Genomic DNA, 16948 nt, shown 5'->3' on the forward strand with positions numbered 1-16948 from the left:
GAGAAAACAACACCTAGAGATGCCTGTGTAAACACCGAATCAATCATAAACATCCCGACAAAAGGCGGGGAAAGAACAATAACATCAAATGGGCATCATGCCAATCGTAGACTTTGGGGTTTTGGCCCTAGCGTTCTTGCGCGGCGCAGACTGGCTGGTCGAACGATCCCCAGACTTGGCCTTTGTTCGTGTGCCTTTGCCTTTCCAACTCCCAGTGGAGTTATACTTGCGTCGCGGAGGCCGTTTACCGCTGGAAGACTGGCGCTTTCGACTCTTCGCGCCAGACGGCGCAGCGCCGGATTCCCAGTCGTCACCAGAGTCATACCCCGGAGAACCCGCCGGAGGAAAATAACGGCTTGTGATATTTTCAGTGGCATCGCTGGGTACGGTCGGGACAGGGTTGTCTAGATTGAAGGTGGAAGCCTCATCCATGAACAAGTCGTTGTCACTATACTCATCGCTGCTGCTGAGATTAATGACATTATGGTGGTTGGGATCTGGAACAACGCCGCTGGTTTCTGCTTCCTGAGTCATTTCCAGGTAGCGCCGCTTTGCATTATCAACTAGTCCCAAGATCTGCCGGCCGTAGCGTTTCACCTTATCCTGGTCGATGTTCGGGATCGCAGAAAGCTCAGTAAGATCTATTTCGTTGTCAGCTTGGTGTCCAAATTTTCATCGAAGAGAATGTATTTACTTGTGGGAAAGGAGATGCCCATATCACGTAGCACCTGATCAGAGAACGGTTGGCACCGAAGGCCCTTTTTAACGACAAGCTGTAACAAATGTCAGTTTCTTGATGGTGTACCAACAAGTCCCCGTGACTACCTACGTCTTGAAGCATAATTTTGGCATGCTCTTGGAAGTCTTCCACAACTACACGATGCATATGATCAAGTCGGTCCAACTTCTGATCGCTGGTGATCGGAGGGCCCATCTCGTAGGTGTTTGCGCGGCGAGACTTGCCGCTGGTTCGAATCGGTTCAAAGCCATCACTATCCTCATCGACCGAGAGCTGCGCGGCTGGAGCACCAGTATATTGATAACGACCAAGGCGACGGTCTTGGGCAGCTTGTACTGGAGAAGAGACCATTGTGGACTGAGGATCGCCACCTGAATTGCCAGACTTTTTCTTCTGCGCGGCACCCGAGGGCTTGCTCTTGGCTTTGGCCTTACTAGTCGGCGAGGCGCGAACCTGTAGTTTCATTTGTCGCTGCCCACTCTCATACTCCGCTGCACGACGGCCGAGAATGAGATACTGAACAGCAAAATCACTTTTATTGATCACGTTGTCTTCGGCCAATGCGTCTTCACCCAGTAGCCGGTAGAACAGACGTTCGGCTGCTCCACGATCGAGGTCAGCACCCTTTCCATACCCCGGCATCTTGCGATGCTCTGGAGCTTTAGGCCGTTTGCAGTCTCCACGAAGTATGTCACTGCAGTAGAGAACAGTCACCTTCTCCTTTGTGTTCTGGAATTGCCGCACAATCTTGATGGCCCAGGATGCCTGTTCAGTAAAGTCATGGAGCTCAAACACCAAACCAGATTTGCAGTTATCACAGGTGTTGTTGCAGTCCTCTCGGCGGAAGTATTCCGCGAAATAGGCGAGGACTTGCACTCGTCTGCAATCGCTGCGGTTCTCACAAAATTGAACCACATTTCGCAACATCTGTTTCTGACGGCCTTTTTGCTGACCATTGCCATCTCCTGCATCAATCATCCGCTTCAAGGTTGCTGTATCTTTGTAGCCGAAGTAAAGATAGCAGCCAGAACGCTTGCCGTCTCGACCAGCACGGCCGGTTTCTTGATAATACCCCTCGAGACTCTTTGGGATACTGTGGTGCATGACGAATCGCACATCGGCTTTGTCAATTCCCATTCCGAATGCAATGGTGGCAACAATGATATGCACTCGGCCTATCTGCCAGTTCCTTTGGGCTTCTGATTTTGCCTTTGCTGACATACCCGCATGATAAGCGAGTGCCTTGAGGCGGTACTTTTCCCGTAAATCCTCTGCAACCTTGTCGCACGTCTTTCGCGAAAGGCAGTAGATAATCCCGCACTGATTACGGTATGAGCTTGTAATGGTTTCTGCCATGCTGGCCAAAACTTCATCATTCTTTCCCTTGGACCGTACCTCGTAGGTGAGATTAGGACGGTTGAAACTCTGCAAGAACACTTCGCAATCAGTGATTTTGAGATTGTGCATCACATCAACTTTGACATTCTCAGTGGCGGTGGCTGTCAAGGCCATAACCGGTACACCCGGGAACCTGGCTCGAACCTCTCCTAACTCTTTGTAGTCAGGTCTGAAATCGTGTCCCCATTGACTGACGCAGTGTGCCTCGTCGATGACGAGGCGTGCTAGTCTGTTTCTCCCATGAAGCTTCTCAAGGGCTCGGATCAAGGCTTGGCTTTTACTGAGCATCTCAGGAGTGATGTACAGAACCTCCATCCCCTCGCCACCTGCATTTGAGAGCTGGCCCATAATCCAGGATTTTTCCTCTGGGTCGGTGTCGCCGTTAATCATAAAGGCCTTGATGTTTAATTTGCGCAGATGTGACACCTGATCCTCCATCAGACTCAGCAATGGAGATATCACGATCGTCACTCCCGTTGTGCGTCCGCCCGTTACCACGGAAGGTAATTGATAACATAGTGACTTTCCTCCTCCAGTAGGCATGAGAATGAAAGTATCTTTGCCAGCTAGTGTTGCATCGATGGCTTCAAGCTGATTGGGTCGGAATCCACGGAGGTGGAATCGATCTTTCAACACCTTCCTTACTTCTTGAGACCATGGATGGTTTGACCAGAAGGCACTATGACCAGGCGACTTCTTCGGGACAGGGGCTTTGGGGATGTTGCCAGATGTCTCTGCAAAGACCTTACGATTTTGACTGGCTTGCTCACGAACTGGTATTTGATGAGCACCATCGAAGCCCTCGGCCACCTCTAATATGTCATTGTCACTGACATTCCAGTCGAACTCATCAAGATCCATCGAATCCAACGGCGGGGAGCCCATATTCCGAGAAAATGAGTTTTCATAGCTATTCAGCCGAGGTGTCTCTTTGGGTTTTCTAGGGCTTGTTGGAGGGAAGCGTTGTTGACCACGGGATTCCGTGTTCAAGTGGGTGCGCGAAGAAGAGAAAAGAGGGGGATCCTGTGTGATTGCGTGGGATTCGAAGGTGGGCTGAATATATCTCATGGGAGGAGGGTCAGATGAACAATCGCGTGTCAACTCGAGGATGTTGGCTTTAGATAGAAGCTGACATATTTTTGTTTCGGTTTGTTCCAACTCTGCCTCAACTGCTCGACTCTGCGCAAGCTCTTCTGGCATCGATGTTGGATCTAGACCTTGTGAGATCACACGTATCAGATTTTGCTTCAGGTCTTGTTTGCGAGAAACATTGCCCTTGTGCGTGTTTTGATGTTTTTGCAACAATTCGATTGCCTCGATCTGAGCGACAAGAGTCTTGTTCTCGGCGATCAATTCTGGGACTGGCTGACCCTCCATGGCCTGTTGATAAACAATCTCAGAATTTCTCTGCAGCGTAGACCTCAATTTGGAAATTGCATGCCCAAAGGCATTGTCTCCAAGGGCCAAGAACTTTAGAAGATCGGGGTTCTTTTCTTGTGAGCCGGACAGCTTCGACCAAGGTGTCGACGGGGTAGGGTCTTTGAAAGGTGTCCTCTTCTTTGGCTGAGTCGATGGTTGAGCAGTTGGAATCGGTGCTTTCGGTGTAGATTCCAACCGCGAATGCTTGGTTTCGATCTTTTTCTCATCCGCAGCTGGGCTCATCTCGGGGAGTATTGGATACAAACTCTCCTCCTCGGTATCCGGGATCATCTTATCGGCGGGATCTTCATTATCAGCCCAGTCGTCAAAGAGATCATCGTCATCATCTGAATCCGCGATCACTCGTTTCCGGTGGCTCCGTGGGGCAACAGGTGAATTATATTCAGGTCGTTCCGCGGCGCTTGGGGGATTTGTATGAGTTGTTTGGGTTTTCTGGCGTGGGATTATAGGCTGTTCCGATACAATGCCTCTAGGGGCGGGAGATAGAGTCGCTTTCGAGGGAGTCCGCACTTTCGTCGCATGTTCCGATGGGGAAAGAAGATCGGATGTATACTCGTCACTTTTGCGCTTCTTGCCGCGTTTCTCGCGAGTTCCGCATGGAGTGCTTTCTTCTACCCATGACCCGCGGGGCTCAGCAGCCGGGATAGTATCCGAGGATAGTCTAGACAGATCAAGCTCGCCTGTCAAATCAATCGATTCAATGTCATTAGGTCCAGGTGCATGGAAACTGTCTGATCGCAACGGAGTCGACTTTTGCTGGGAAGGTTTGTATGATGATAACGGTGGTTCTCGAAAGGACTCTGGTCATTGTACATGTTGTGTCAGTTTAATAATTATCGCGAGATTCGTCTTAATCGGCCACATACCTCGAACTATGCTTGACTGTTTCGGCGAAGCGCGTTTCTTTGTAGCTGACGGAGTACTGGTGGGGACTGTGTCGTGCCGGCTTAACATTCGAGGCTTGCTCGCCGATTGTGGTAACAATCTAGCCATTGATCTATCCGTCTCATTCTCCACGTCTTCAAGGATATCATCGAGAGCCGCGAATTCGTCGGCGGGGGAAATCGGTTGTGGTGATGAGTGATTGTTGCGTTCAGGCAAGCTGGTTTGCGCCAGAGGGGGGTGAAGAGGACTCCCTTGGGTTATCAACCATTTGAGATGAGTCGCTAAGTTATTCTTCGTCATGGGGGCCTGTTGCTGTCATGGCCGAGGATCTTGATGTTTGGTGCAATGGAAGCAATCGCGAAACCAATATGGACGCGTCGGCACGTGAGCGGTCAAACAAACCAATCTATAACCAGCAACTGCGTTCAACTTACAGTTACTCGGTCAAATTGGACTAAAATCATCAAATTTGTATAAGAATTATCACCCTTATTCTATCTTCTTATATTTGCTGAATTCAGATAAAAATAAAATCGCGTGGTGCAAGTGATACTCCTATAGTCCCAGATCTGATCTGGAGGGGGGCAATTCAGTGTGGGGAAAGGCATAATTTCTGCCCCACGAAAAAGAAGATCCCAAAAACCCACCTTCTGTATCCAACATTGAGCCAAAATGGGCAAAAAGAATAAGAAGTCCGCCGAGCACAAGGACCGTGTAGCGGCAAAGCAGACAAAAAAGTCTGCGCAGAAAGAAAAGAGATCCAAAGCCAAGGGCAAGGATGCTGACAGCGATGCTGAAGACGCAGACCTAGATGCCATTCTGGCCCAGTACGCCGAAGAACAGGCCAAATTCTTGAAGGTCACTGAAGTTCCTTCCGAGCCGCCAGTCCCACGTTCGTCTTCAACAGTGCTAGCATCTCCATCGAACCGAAATGAGCTGTTGCTCTTCGGTGGAGAGTACTTTGACGGGACGCATGCCACTTTCTTCAATAACCTTTTCGTCTATTTGATTGATCGTTGCGAATGGAGAGAGGTGACTAGTCCTAACAGTCCCCTTCCTCGAAGTGGCCATGCATGGTGCCGTGGAGGAAACTCCGGAGGCATCTATATGTTTGGTGGTAAGATTGTCTTGCTAGATATATTAAAAACCTTTGCGCGGAGACTAACTATCAGCAGGAGAGTTCTCGTCGCCGAAACAAGGCACATTCTATCACTACAATGATTTTTGGCACTTAGACACAGCCACAAGAGAATGGACCCGTCTCGAGGTCAAAGGCAAAGGTCCTCCCGCTAGAAGTGGTCACCGCATGACCTATTTCAAGGTATATGCTTCGATTTCAGCATCTGTCTTTTGCATTAGAGCTAATGCCGAGACAGAACTACATCATCCTCTTTGGTGGATTCCAAGATACTTCCCAGCAGACTAAGTACTTGCAGGACCTGTGGATCTATGATTGTAATCAGTATACCTGGTTTAGCCCCACGTTGACTCTTGCATCCCAAAAGCCTGATCCTCGCTCATCATTCTCCCTGCTACCGCATGAGACCGGAGCTGTTCTCTACGGAGGCTACTCCCGAGTGAAGGCAGTTGCAGGTGGTGGTAAGCAAGGCAAGGGCGGTGGTCCCCAGAAGATGGCTCTCCGGCCCATGGCTCACCAGGATACTTGGTTCTTGAGAATCACACCCCCTGCAGCTGAGGCCCCACCGTCAACGATACCTGTAGTCCGGTGGGAGCGACGAAAGAAGCCCGCTAATACGCCCAATCCGCCCCGTGTTGGCACTACCATGGCATACCACAAGGGCCGAGGTATTATGTTTGGTGGTGTCCACGACGTGGAACTGACAGAGGAAGGCATTGACAGCGAGTTTTTCGATACTCTCTTTGCTTGGACCACCGACAGGAATCGTTTCTTCCCGTTGAGTCTGCGACGTCCCCGCGCGCCCGGCAAAAAGCAGCAGGCAAATCAAAATGCAAAGTCTAAAAATAGGGGCAGGGCGGACGAGGAAGAGCTTTTGGCTAACCTTAAAGCCCTTGAAGCTAAGGTTGGAATTCGGGACAATGAAGATGATGACGATATGGAAACAAGCACGCCCCAACCCGAGGAGCCTGTGGAGCCCGCAATTCCCTCGGTTGTTCGCTTTGAAATGCCTCACCGGCGATTCAATGCCCAACTAGCAGTGCAAGATGACACCCTATTCATCTTCGGTGGTACTTTTGAAAAGGATGACCGGGAGTTCACTTTCGACGATATGTATTCCATTGATCTAGTCAAACTGGACGGCGTCAAGGAGATATTCTACAGGGAGCCTGAGAATTGGAACCTCTTGAACGAAGCCGAAGACAGTGATGAAGATATGGATGACGAAGATGACGACGAAATGGATGAAGACGATGAGGCCGAGGCCGAAGCGATGTCTCTTGATTCTTCTTCACCTGCCCCAGCAGATGTCACGGTGCCATCTGTTACCAAGGATATGGAACAACTCGAAGTCGAGGAGCCAGAGGAGCAAAATGTCAATGACAGTCGACCTTTGCCTCGGCCGTTCGAGAGCCTGCGAGAGTTCTTCAGCCGCACTTCTGAAGAATGGCAGAATATCATGATGGAAGTTGTCAAGGAGAAGGAACAGTCTGGTGAGAAGTCAATCAAGGAACTTCGCAAGGCAGCGTTCTCTATGGCCGAAGAAAAGTGGTGGGATAGCCGAGAGGAGATCATGGCTCTGGAAGACGAGCAAGAAGCCGCGGGCATTGGAGAGGTTGTTAGCATGTCTGAACGCACTGAGAATATGGGAGGAGCTGGTCGTCGCCGCTGATGCCCTCTATAGAGATGCCAAAAAATATTTACGCATTGAATGTCCAATTGTTGAGATCCTAAGTCTGCTATTCTTATGTTCACGTATTATTATTCCCCTAGCTCTGGGCAACCTTTGCCAACACATCTGTCACCAGCGTAAAGTCTCGCTCTACATCAACTCGCCAATTCGAGATTGCAATGCGGCACGCAGGGGACCCATCCCAGCTAGTACCCGAGACGAACATCCGCGAGCTCTCGTTGATCTTGTTTCCTAGCTCGCTGTTCAAACCCTCGTCATTTGCGCGAAACAAAACAGACATAAACGTCTGATCGAGCAGTTCAGATTTGGATACTGCTACCGGCAAAGCTGTATATCCAGGATGCTCGAAGACCCATCCGTAGATTTTCCGGGCAAGCCTTATCTGACGCTCCAGCATTTCTTGATATCCAGACTTGCCATATGACAAGAGCGATGCATACACCGGCAACGCTCTGAATCGGCGAGAGTTCTCAATTCCAATGTTTAAAGGTGATGGGATAGAAGGCCCATCGGAGTTTCCAGCTGTTAAGTATGCTGCATTCGCATTTTGGAATACCTGCGATGCCACATTCGGGTGTCGAGTAAAGAAAAAGCCACAGTCGTAGGGAACATTGAGAAGCTTGTGGCCGTCACCGGTAATCGAGTCGACAAGTTCGATTCCTTCACTGCCTTTCTTGATTGTTGTAAACTCCGGGCTTTCATCAAGAACACGACCAAAGATTCCAAATGCTCCATCAGCATGCATCCAGGCTCCGTACTTGTCACACAGCTGGCGTATTTCTCTCAAATCCGCACCGCTTGTTGCAAAACGACCAGTATTGACCTCCCCACAAGATATCGCCACGATGCTGACCTTGTCTGTTCTTGCAAGCGCTTTCTGAAGTTTATCAATATCGAAGCGGAGCGGGTCGTCGGCTCGGCAGATATTGTGAACGTTGGAACGGCCGATGCCTAGCACGCCAGCTGCCTTCACGACGGACGAGTGTGGCAGCGTGGACAACACTTGCACCCCAGAAAGGCCCAGTGAATTCAATACCTCGAATAAGCCCTCTTCACCAACGCTCTGGAGATGACAGCCCTTTCTCTCCGCCGCCTTTTGTAAGATAAACTCGCGCCCACATGCTAGGCCGAGGATATTGCTTCCCGTGGCACCGGTAGTGAATGTTCCATTATGCCAGATAGAGCGCTCTAGTTTGAAGAGATCCAAAAGGAGACCCAGTGCGTTATACTCGACGTCGGTGACAATCGAGTGATTTGGGAGATGCACCTGAACATTCTGGTCATAAACAGATACAACGTTGTCCGCGAAGAGCGCTGCCGGGGTAGCCCCGCCAGTGATGAAGCCATAGTAGTTGGCACTTAGGCTTCCTCCGTTGAATGCCGGGACAATATCATCGACAATGTGTCGCTGGACAGATTCGAGACTGGATCCTGTATCTGGAAGTGTCACGGGGAGAGAAGCTCTAGCTCGGGCCAGGTTCACGGCGCTAGGGAGAACTCCCGAGTCCCAAGGTCCCTGAGCAGCCTTCCATAGACCTTGTTGGAATTGGTTCTGCATGGCTGAATTGTGTGTGTCTTGGGGGATATCAAACAGTCTCGAGTCTCGCCGATTTATTTCAATGGCGGGATCTCGGGATTTGGAAAGTAAATGAGGCTCCCTATAAGGTTCGGCTGTACCTTCCAAAAAGAGTCTTTGGGTACTTTCGATCTCACGTGTAAAGATAGACTGATCTAGGCAGATATCATGTGGAGGACACGTCCAGGAGGAACGTTGAAAGCCGAGAGGGCGGGCTAAGTGGGGCAAAGAGTCCGAGTCCGAAGTTCCAATAGCTTCCGATGATCTTACATCCTTGGAAATCTTGGAGAAGACAGGTAATGACAGAGATGAAGGTCTATAATCCGTATGCCCATAGTTATGAAGAAGTGGTGACTCTCTTGGGTGCCTCAGGCGCCGACCGAGTGAACTTGCCAGTCTCTGTTGATTTTACCATGTATCTCACCCTCATCCGGCCCTTATTGCATATTACCCCTGACATCTCATTGGGTGCTAACTGCCACCTGATTATCCTGTCAAGTTTGGGGAGAAGGTACGGAGCAGAAATTTCATCTCGACTTCGTCTATTTGTTGCTAAGTCAACTACAAGCTCGCTTTACTCTCCGAATTCACCTTGGCAGTGCAAAAGTTCTCCTTACTTGACTACATTGAACAACCTTATCTATCTTGTACATCACGGTTGCATGTTCCAGGGGCGCATATTTAGCCCTGAGCAAGGAGATTCTGTCTCGGATAACGAAAATAAAAACGGGTGAGACTAATGACTATTGGATTGAGGCCCTCGCTCACTTCCAGACCATGTCGCAGTCAAAAAGACGGAGAATAATAACTTCAAAAGGACTGAGAATCCAGTTCAAAATTCCAAATTCGGTCGCGAATACTCCAGAAAAGCAAATTTATGCCAAGCCACATCCAATCCAGCGTATCTAGGTTCAATGATCGACGCAGATCACCCTTTTTATGCATGTAAATATTCCACATTCTGTCATCGCGCGTCTCCTGCGTTCCACATGAAGCCCCTGGGGTGAAGATACGCGGGGCTTGGTCCTACATAGACAGTGGTCACGTTCAAAACTTTCTTCCAACAATGGCTGCCACTCCAGTCTTCACCTACTCTTGAACCACCCATCATTGAGAGGTCGACAACCATGCCTGGCCACATCAAGTTCGCAGAGCCGACCTCGAACAAAGCTAGCAAAGACCGCGCTAGGGGGCTCGGCCAAGAAAAGGGGTCGGCACAGAGAGCATCTTCCCCAGGAAATGAAATTGTTTACCCGACAGGATGGAGACTGGTGCTTACCACCACAGGGTATGTGCTCAGTCAAATGTCATCAGGGGTTGGATTGCGAAAACTGACGATCTATAGACTCTTGATTGGATTTTTTCTCTCTAATTTGGATGTCACAATTGTAAGCTCGGCTCTCACAGTCATCTGTGATGACTTGCAAGGCTTCGAGAAGAGAAGTTGGATTATTACTGGATACTTGGCCACCTACACAGGTATGATCTGAAATGCGATTCCATAGTGATTCCTGTTCCATTTGGATTGTTTTTTTTTTTTTTTTTTTTTTTTTTCCCAATCGTATCTTGAGATAGCTTCAATATCTTCCCACGCACGGTCTCTATCTCTCTCATTACTGATGTCGCATTACTCCCAGGGTCTATGGCAATATGGACAAAAGTTAGCGATATAGTGGGCAGGAAGCAAACCACTATCGCGGCTCTTGTTATCCTGCTTGCATTTTCTTTTGGGTGTGGGTTCGCTCAGACAGTTAACCAACTGTAGGTCTAACGTAGTTCTGCACTCATTTCTGTCCAAAGGCTTACTACTGGGGCAGCATAATATTCCGAGCGCTCCAAGGAATTGGGGGCGCTGGTACATACGCCTTGACAATCTTATGTGTCTATGAGATAGCTCCCAAAACGAAGCTTCCAATCTACAGCAGTCTCATGTCATTTTGCCTTGTTTTTGCATCTTTGATAGGCCCAATAATTGGCGGTGCTCTTGCAGAAGACTCGGCCTGGCGGTGGACCTTTTTCGTCAAGTACGTGAATGCTCGGTATCTGTGTTGAGAAGCAAGCTAATCGAATCATCAGTGCACCGTTGTGCGTTATTGCGATCGTTGTTATTATTGTTGCGATGCCCAAACACTTTGGTCTTGATCAGCACACTCCTTCATTTCGAACACGAGCCTCATACCGCTCATTTGCTAATCTTGATATAATGGGATCGCTTTTGATGATGGCTGGCTCGTTTTTAATAGTCGCCGTCTTGAATGAAACCAATCTGGCATTCTCATGGTCCTCGAAGGACGCAATTGCGCTCCTTGTGCTCACGGGGGTTTCCTGGATTGCTTTCTTTGCCTGGGAATGGTATATCTCGGGCATTCCGGGCAAAGACCCCATATTTCCCAAGCGTTGGCTTTTTGATCGTCCATGGCTGGGAATCCTTATGTGAGTCCATTCAAAGTTATCTAGCGATTTCTTCTGACATATTTTTAGTTCTTCGTTTGTCGTCGGCGCACCATACAACGTCGTCCTAGTATATGTTCCACAGCAAGCTCAGCTTCTGTTAGACAAGTCACCTTTGGATGCCGGTATATATCTGATAGGGTATTCTGCTATTGCGGCAGCTGCCGCGGCTATTGTTAATATTGCCAGCTCTAGGGGACGCATCCCGTTTATTTATACTCTGCTCGTGGGCTGTATCGTTCATACTGTCGGTATTGGGCTACTTTCGACCATTGCCACTTCTAGGGGCTTCCACGCAACGGATATTGGCTATCTGGTCATTGCTGGGACAGGAATGGGCCTGACAATGGGCATACTGGTGCTATCCACACCATATATAGTCGAGGACAGAGACCTGGGTATGTTTTCTTCCGAGAAACCCCTTGATACCAAGGTGGTTACGTTGACTGACTGGTCCCTCGCTTTTCGTTGTAGCCATCGCCACTGGTACAGTGGTCCAGATCCGTTTCCTTGGTGGTGCTATTGGTCTTGCCATTGCATCTAACATATTAAATGGCCGTCTATCGAAGCGTTTGCACGGTATTATGACGTCGCACGAACTGCACTTATTCCTTGAGAATGTGAAATCGATAAAAAGTTTATCTCCCCATCTACAGGAGGAGGTGAAGAATGTTTTAGCTAGTAGCTTCAATACGCAGCTACTTGTTATGGTCGGATTTGCGGCTGCTCAGCTACCGGCGACGCTACTACTGCTGAAGGCAGGCCGGCAGCTTGCGGCCAACAAACACTCGGGTACGAATTCAGGATAAAACTAGCCCGTTTGGTCTTTTCTCTTTTGGGGATGATTTGTCGTTGGAACAGAATGCGGAATTTGTAACAAAATACTCCTCAGTTCGATGATTTATGCCCTATCTCAATTTGTTAAAATGTATCCGTTTTAGGACATACTAAGATATGGTTTAAACCAAGCAAATCTCTTAAGATTTGATGAAGAAATTGAGCATAGTGTCTAACACCAATGTTCGGCAATAGGGGTAGCTATATACCTAGACAGTCCTGGTAGTATACCCCCATATGATATTTTTAAAGCATTCCTCCTCATCCATATATACAATTGGTTATTTATCTCTCTGAGAATTATTTATGAGATCAGACGAAATAGACAAAAGAAAAACACTAGAATCTTCTTTCGGTTGGGTGATTGCAGGTGAACAGCCAGGCTTAGACTAAAAAAAATGGTGCGGTTCTCCGCAAAGCGGCTTGTCACCAACGCGCTCTGTTTTTAGTCCACATCAACATCGCAATCATGGCCGCGAAACTGATTGATCGACGTTTCCATAATGTTTCAGGTTTGTAACTTCTTATTTCTCATCACTAATTAGCTCACTGGTTTCGAAACTGATGAATGTGACCTTATCTAGGCAAACTTCGGGTTTCCGAGCTGTTCTTCGATGTCCCTGTGGACTACAGCAAGCCTGCTGGAGACAAGCTGAGGCTCTTTGCACGAAGTATCAGTCGCTTGAACAAGCCGATTGAACCTGCTAAAGAACAAGGCAAGGAAGCCAAAGAGGGAAAGCTTCCTTGGCTGGTCTACCTGCAAGGTGGCCCTGGCTTTGGATGTGGTGCCCCGCAGTCTTACCCCTGGGTGGAATTCATGCTCAGCAAGGGTTATCAGGTGTGTGACTTTTACATGATATTGTTTGTAGATTGATGCTCAACGATTCTCTAGGTACTCTTCCTGGATCAACGAGGTACTGGCCTCAGTTCGACTCTTACGGCGGGAACCCTTGCCCGCCAGGGAGATGCAATCAAGCAGGCTGAGTATCTCAAGAATTTCCGTGCAGACAACATTGTCCGTGATTGTGAAGCAATTCGTGATGTCTTGACACAGGACTATCCGCCTGACCAGCGCCGGTGGAGCATCCTTGGGCAAAGTTTTGGTGGCTTCTGTGCCGTGACTTACCTGTCAAAGTTGTATGTTTTGAAATCCATCTGTTTCCATATTTGGATCATGAACATCCCGCTGATATTACTGAATTTTTAGCCCAGAGGGCCTGAGAGAAGCTTTCCTTACTGGTGGCCTCCCCCCTCTTACCAACGGACCGGATCCTGTCTACGCAAAAACCTATGGTACGCTCCCCTATTTTCCTGGGCTGGTATATTCGTTAAATTGACACAAAAACAGAGAAGGTCAAGGAGAGAAACGAGGCCTACTACCAGAAGTTCCCCGACGATGTGGACCGTGTTAAGAACATCATGCAATACCTGACCCAAAACAAGGTTGCGTTGCCATCCGGATTGCTCACTCCGTCTCGCTTCCAGCAACTGGGTATTATGTTCGGCTTCCACGGTAAGACCCTCGATTCAGAAAATCAGTCTACCAAAGCTAACATGACCTAGGTGGTTTCGATGGTCTGCACGGTAAACTTTGCTTTGTCTCCTGAAGTTCGCAGTAAACACACTAACCCGAGTCTAGATATTGTTGTCAGAGTCACCAACGATTTGGAGATGTTCGGATTCCTTACTCTGCCGACTCTTTCCGTGATTGATAGCAATGGCGGTATGGACAAAAACATCATTTATGCCGTTCTGCATGAATCAATCTACTGCCAAGGGTAAGAAGAGGCTTTCAGTGCCGTCCACTTTTCATGACATGTCCGTGTCTAACAATGAATTCAGAAAGCCATCACTCTGGGCTGCAGACAGACTGCGCGCTAGCAACCCGCAATTCCAGATCAATGACTCGCTGCCTGAGATCTACTTCACCGGCGAGATGGTAAATAGCCCAACCCAGTCCAGAACTTTTTAATAAAAATATCTAACACCAATTCTTACCTTCTAGGTCTACAAGGATATGTTTGAGTCCTACTCGGAACTTGCAGAGCTCAAGGAGGCGGCTGAAATTCTGGCTACGACAGACGAATGGCCAGCCCTGTACGACGAAGCCCAACTGGCCAAGAACAAGGTTCCGGTCTATGCTGCAACCTACATCGATGATATGTACGTTCACTTTGATCTGGCCACGGCCACTGCTTCCAAGATCAAGAACTCCAAGCAGTTTATCACCAATACTATGTATCACGATGCGCTGCGCAGCAAATCGAGCGAGGTCATGCGTCAGCTCTTTAACCTGAGAGAGGACACTTTGGATTAATCCACCTATGCCGTCTTTCGTTTCATGCACATCATGGATTTTTTTTTTAAGCAACGCGATGGACTCAGAACACTATCAATACATTTTGAGATATAAAGGTAGAAAAAAATACGGTACAACGAAACAAATGCAGATGTAGAGTTGGCGCGGACGCAGTATTGGGTATAATAAATCACAAGATAGTATATACAGAGAACTTTCTTCATTGTCTGATTGGGAAGATATCAGAAAACCTGTTCGATGATATCAGTGTTGGCGCTCTTGCTGCAATAGCCACGGAGGGAGACAAAGTACGTACCGCACCGCCAATGATGAATAACCTCTCTTCCTCACGCTGCACCCACTGAGCAATCTTGCTAGCACTTTGGGCAAGCGCATTCCGATTAGTGTTCGGCTCAGCGATGCAATATAATTCGAATACAGGGGTTACCCATCCGAACGAAGTGGCTGACCGTGAAACACAGTGATGAACTTTGACATGGGTATTCTTGGCGTGGATGCTCGCGTGCAAGTTGTTGTACATCGACATCAATCTATAGACACAGTCAGAATCATTTAATACTGAAAGCATTTTTTTTTTAAAAAAAGCAGAGGGGGTGTTGCTCACCTTCGTCGTCGAGTGACCGAGGAGAATTCGGGGGCATACGATGACATAGTGAATTGTACGTTGGCGCGCGATTTATAAAGGAAATGATGGAGTACAGTTCCAGGAACTATATCAGTAGTCGCGGGTCGGCCATTGTCAATTGCCGTTTTGATCTCCTTCAGACTGCCGTTTCTCTCCATTTGCTGTTGTATCATTAGTACCACATACCACATTCCTTCGTGTAGAATTGTTCAATCTCACCTCCACAAGAGCATCACGCATTCCTTGCATCTCAAAGAAAGCCTCTTTGTCGGGACTGATAAGAACAATGGCAACAGACTCGTCTTTGGTGATATCTGCACTATTCTCGATGTCGTCGCGGATGTCAAGAAAGCTCACATACATGTAGAGATAACCGCTGCTGTTGAAGCCAGGCAAACACACGGGAATCCAACTTTCTCCACCGCCAGCTTTGACTCCGTCGGCTTCGAAAACCATGTTGAATAAGAGTTGTAGATCACCTGGGTGTAAGGAGTGCTTCTTCGGTCGGACAACACTGACGAGTCGTCCGCCAGCCACAAGCAAGCCATATAGAAGACTACTAGCCTTAGTTTTCAGAAGCGCATTGTTGATGGCTTGTCGATGTTGCTTGCGGATTTTCAGACACTCCAAAGCCGATAGCAACGTCGATGGAGACCCTCGTGTAAAACTGTCTGCTAGAGATGAGAGAAGGGACTCCGAACCCTGCAAGGGCCGCGATAGATCAGTAGAAGGCCGCACAGAGAAGAGATGGGTTAAAGAAGGCAGTGTTAATGTAGATAAGATCTGCATATATAATGCTTCCAGTTGAAGTCGGAGCTGATTGTCGCTCTCCATCATACGACTGATTGCAACGAGGTGCAAAGACCCCCGTGTCAATACAACAAACCTAGTGTCACCAGCGGAGAAGCCTCGCAGATGATCATTTGCTTCTTCATAAAATGAGATAATGGTCTGAATAACCCCGACATAGCCAGATATCAGGCCACTGTCGCCATGTCTTGTCCAAATCGGCTTACCAGCGGCAGATAGGATCACATAGTGTTTGCGCTTTGCTTTCCACCGCTGGAGTAGGAGCTCTGATATATGCATTAGTATCATGAAACAAAGAGATAATTAATCATTGACACAAACCTTCGTTGTCACCTTCCTCATTGAGCTCACCAACTGCTTCGAATTCACTTAGAATTCCATCGTCATCTATATCGTCGGCCGCAAATTCAGGGAAGTCAAGTAGACCCGTAGCACCTTGACTTTGACTGCCGGGTGCCGTAGCAGCGAAATCCATGAACAGCGCTTCGACATCCCCTGAATCACCATTTGGGATTGAGCTTCTAATGCTAGCGGAGTCACCAGCTTCGCTACCCCGCGGGCTCGCCAACTGGCTGAGGCTCGCCCTAGCCTTTGGACCCTGGACCAGGTTGCGAACAGCCAGTGTGGAGAAAGTGCTCTCAGCAGCTTCTGGATATTGTGTTTCGATATCGGTTCGTGAGATAGCCGTCGTTGCCTCTGCCTGTAGAGCTACCCGCGGGCCCGTCTCATCGTTCAATAGACTCAACGTATTTGGTCGCGGGGGTAAAGGTGGCCGCTCTCCCTCTGAGCTGACACTGCGCGTATCGTCATCTGGGGTTGGTGGGCTGGAAATATACGGTTGCTTGGAGGTCTTGACAGGCTGTTCGCCGTCGGTCTTTGGGTCTGGCTGTGTATTCATCCCCGCTGCGGGCATGCGCTTTGTGACGCGGTCGCTCGTCGCGGGTCTTCAGGCCATTAAATGCTCATTGTTTAATTCAAATATTTGGAGTCCTTGATCAGTTGTGTTTGTCGTTTTGATAGTTGCTGGGCGTTGACG

General features: G+C 48.6%; 6 protein-coding genes across 6 annotated transcripts; 3 read left to right on the forward strand and 3 right to left on the reverse strand.

The window, feature by feature from the left end:
• Nucleotides 1-84: 84 nt before the first annotated feature.
• N7537_006899 (uncharacterized protein) lies at nt 85-4762 on the reverse strand (the record flags this gene model as incomplete). Its single annotated transcript, XM_056897956.1, has 4 exons — nt 85-641; nt 695-773; nt 830-4377; nt 4444-4762. 4 exons carry the CDS (start codon nt 4760-4762, stop codon nt 85-87), a joined length of 4503 nt encoding a protein of 1500 aa, XP_056753741.1.
• A 357-nt stretch (nt 4763-5119) lies between these two features.
• On the forward strand, nt 5120-7272 carry N7537_006900 (putative Kelch repeats protein; the record flags this gene model as incomplete). The annotated part of the gene is made up of 3 exons (XM_056897957.1): nt 5120-5579; nt 5638-5783; nt 5839-7272. Exons 1-3 carry the CDS (start codon nt 5135-5137, stop codon nt 7270-7272), a joined length of 2025 nt encoding a protein of 674 aa, XP_056753742.1. The 5' UTR covers nt 5120-5134.
• Nucleotides 7273-7369: 97 nt separating this feature from the next.
• On the reverse strand, nt 7370-8851 carry N7537_006901 (pyridoxal phosphate-dependent decarboxylase family protein; the record flags this gene model as incomplete). The annotated part of the gene is made up of 1 exon (XM_056897958.1): nt 7370-8851. One exon carries the CDS (start codon nt 8849-8851, stop codon nt 7370-7372), a length of 1482 nt encoding a protein of 493 aa, XP_056753743.1.
• A 1145-nt stretch (nt 8852-9996) lies between these two features.
• Nucleotides 9997-12129, forward strand: N7537_006902 (uncharacterized protein; the record flags this gene model as incomplete). The annotated part of the gene is made up of 7 exons (XM_056897959.1): nt 9997-10157; nt 10215-10348; nt 10507-10630; nt 10687-10893; nt 10946-11302; nt 11351-11718; nt 11795-12129. 7 exons carry the CDS (start codon nt 9997-9999, stop codon nt 12127-12129), a joined length of 1686 nt encoding a protein of 561 aa, XP_056753744.1.
• A 497-nt stretch (nt 12130-12626) lies between these two features.
• N7537_006903 (proline iminopeptidase) lies at nt 12627-14474 on the forward strand (the record flags this gene model as incomplete). The annotated part of the gene is made up of 9 exons (XM_056897960.1): nt 12627-12669; nt 12742-12995; nt 13050-13294; nt 13365-13450; nt 13506-13670; nt 13721-13741; nt 13797-13935; nt 14000-14096; nt 14163-14474. The coding sequence occupies 9 exons, from the start codon at nt 12627-12629 to the stop codon at nt 14472-14474; spliced, it is 1362 nt and encodes a 453-aa protein (XP_056753745.1).
• A 224-nt stretch (nt 14475-14698) lies between these two features.
• N7537_006904 (guanine nucleotide exchange factor MON1) lies at nt 14699-16825 on the reverse strand (the record flags this gene model as incomplete). Its single annotated transcript, XM_056897961.1, has 5 exons — nt 14699-14707; nt 14773-15007; nt 15082-15263; nt 15322-16178; nt 16234-16825. The coding sequence occupies 5 exons, from the start codon at nt 16823-16825 to the stop codon at nt 14699-14701; spliced, it is 1875 nt and encodes a 624-aa protein (XP_056753746.1).
• Between the last annotated feature and the right edge of the window lie 123 nt (nt 16826-16948).

This window comes from Penicillium hordei (genome assembly GCF_028827395.1).
Source record: "Penicillium hordei strain IBT 12815 chromosome Unknown utg000003l_segment0_segment0, whole genome shotgun sequence".
NCBI classification, from domain to species: domain Eukaryota; kingdom Fungi; phylum Ascomycota; class Eurotiomycetes; order Eurotiales; family Aspergillaceae; genus Penicillium; species Penicillium hordei.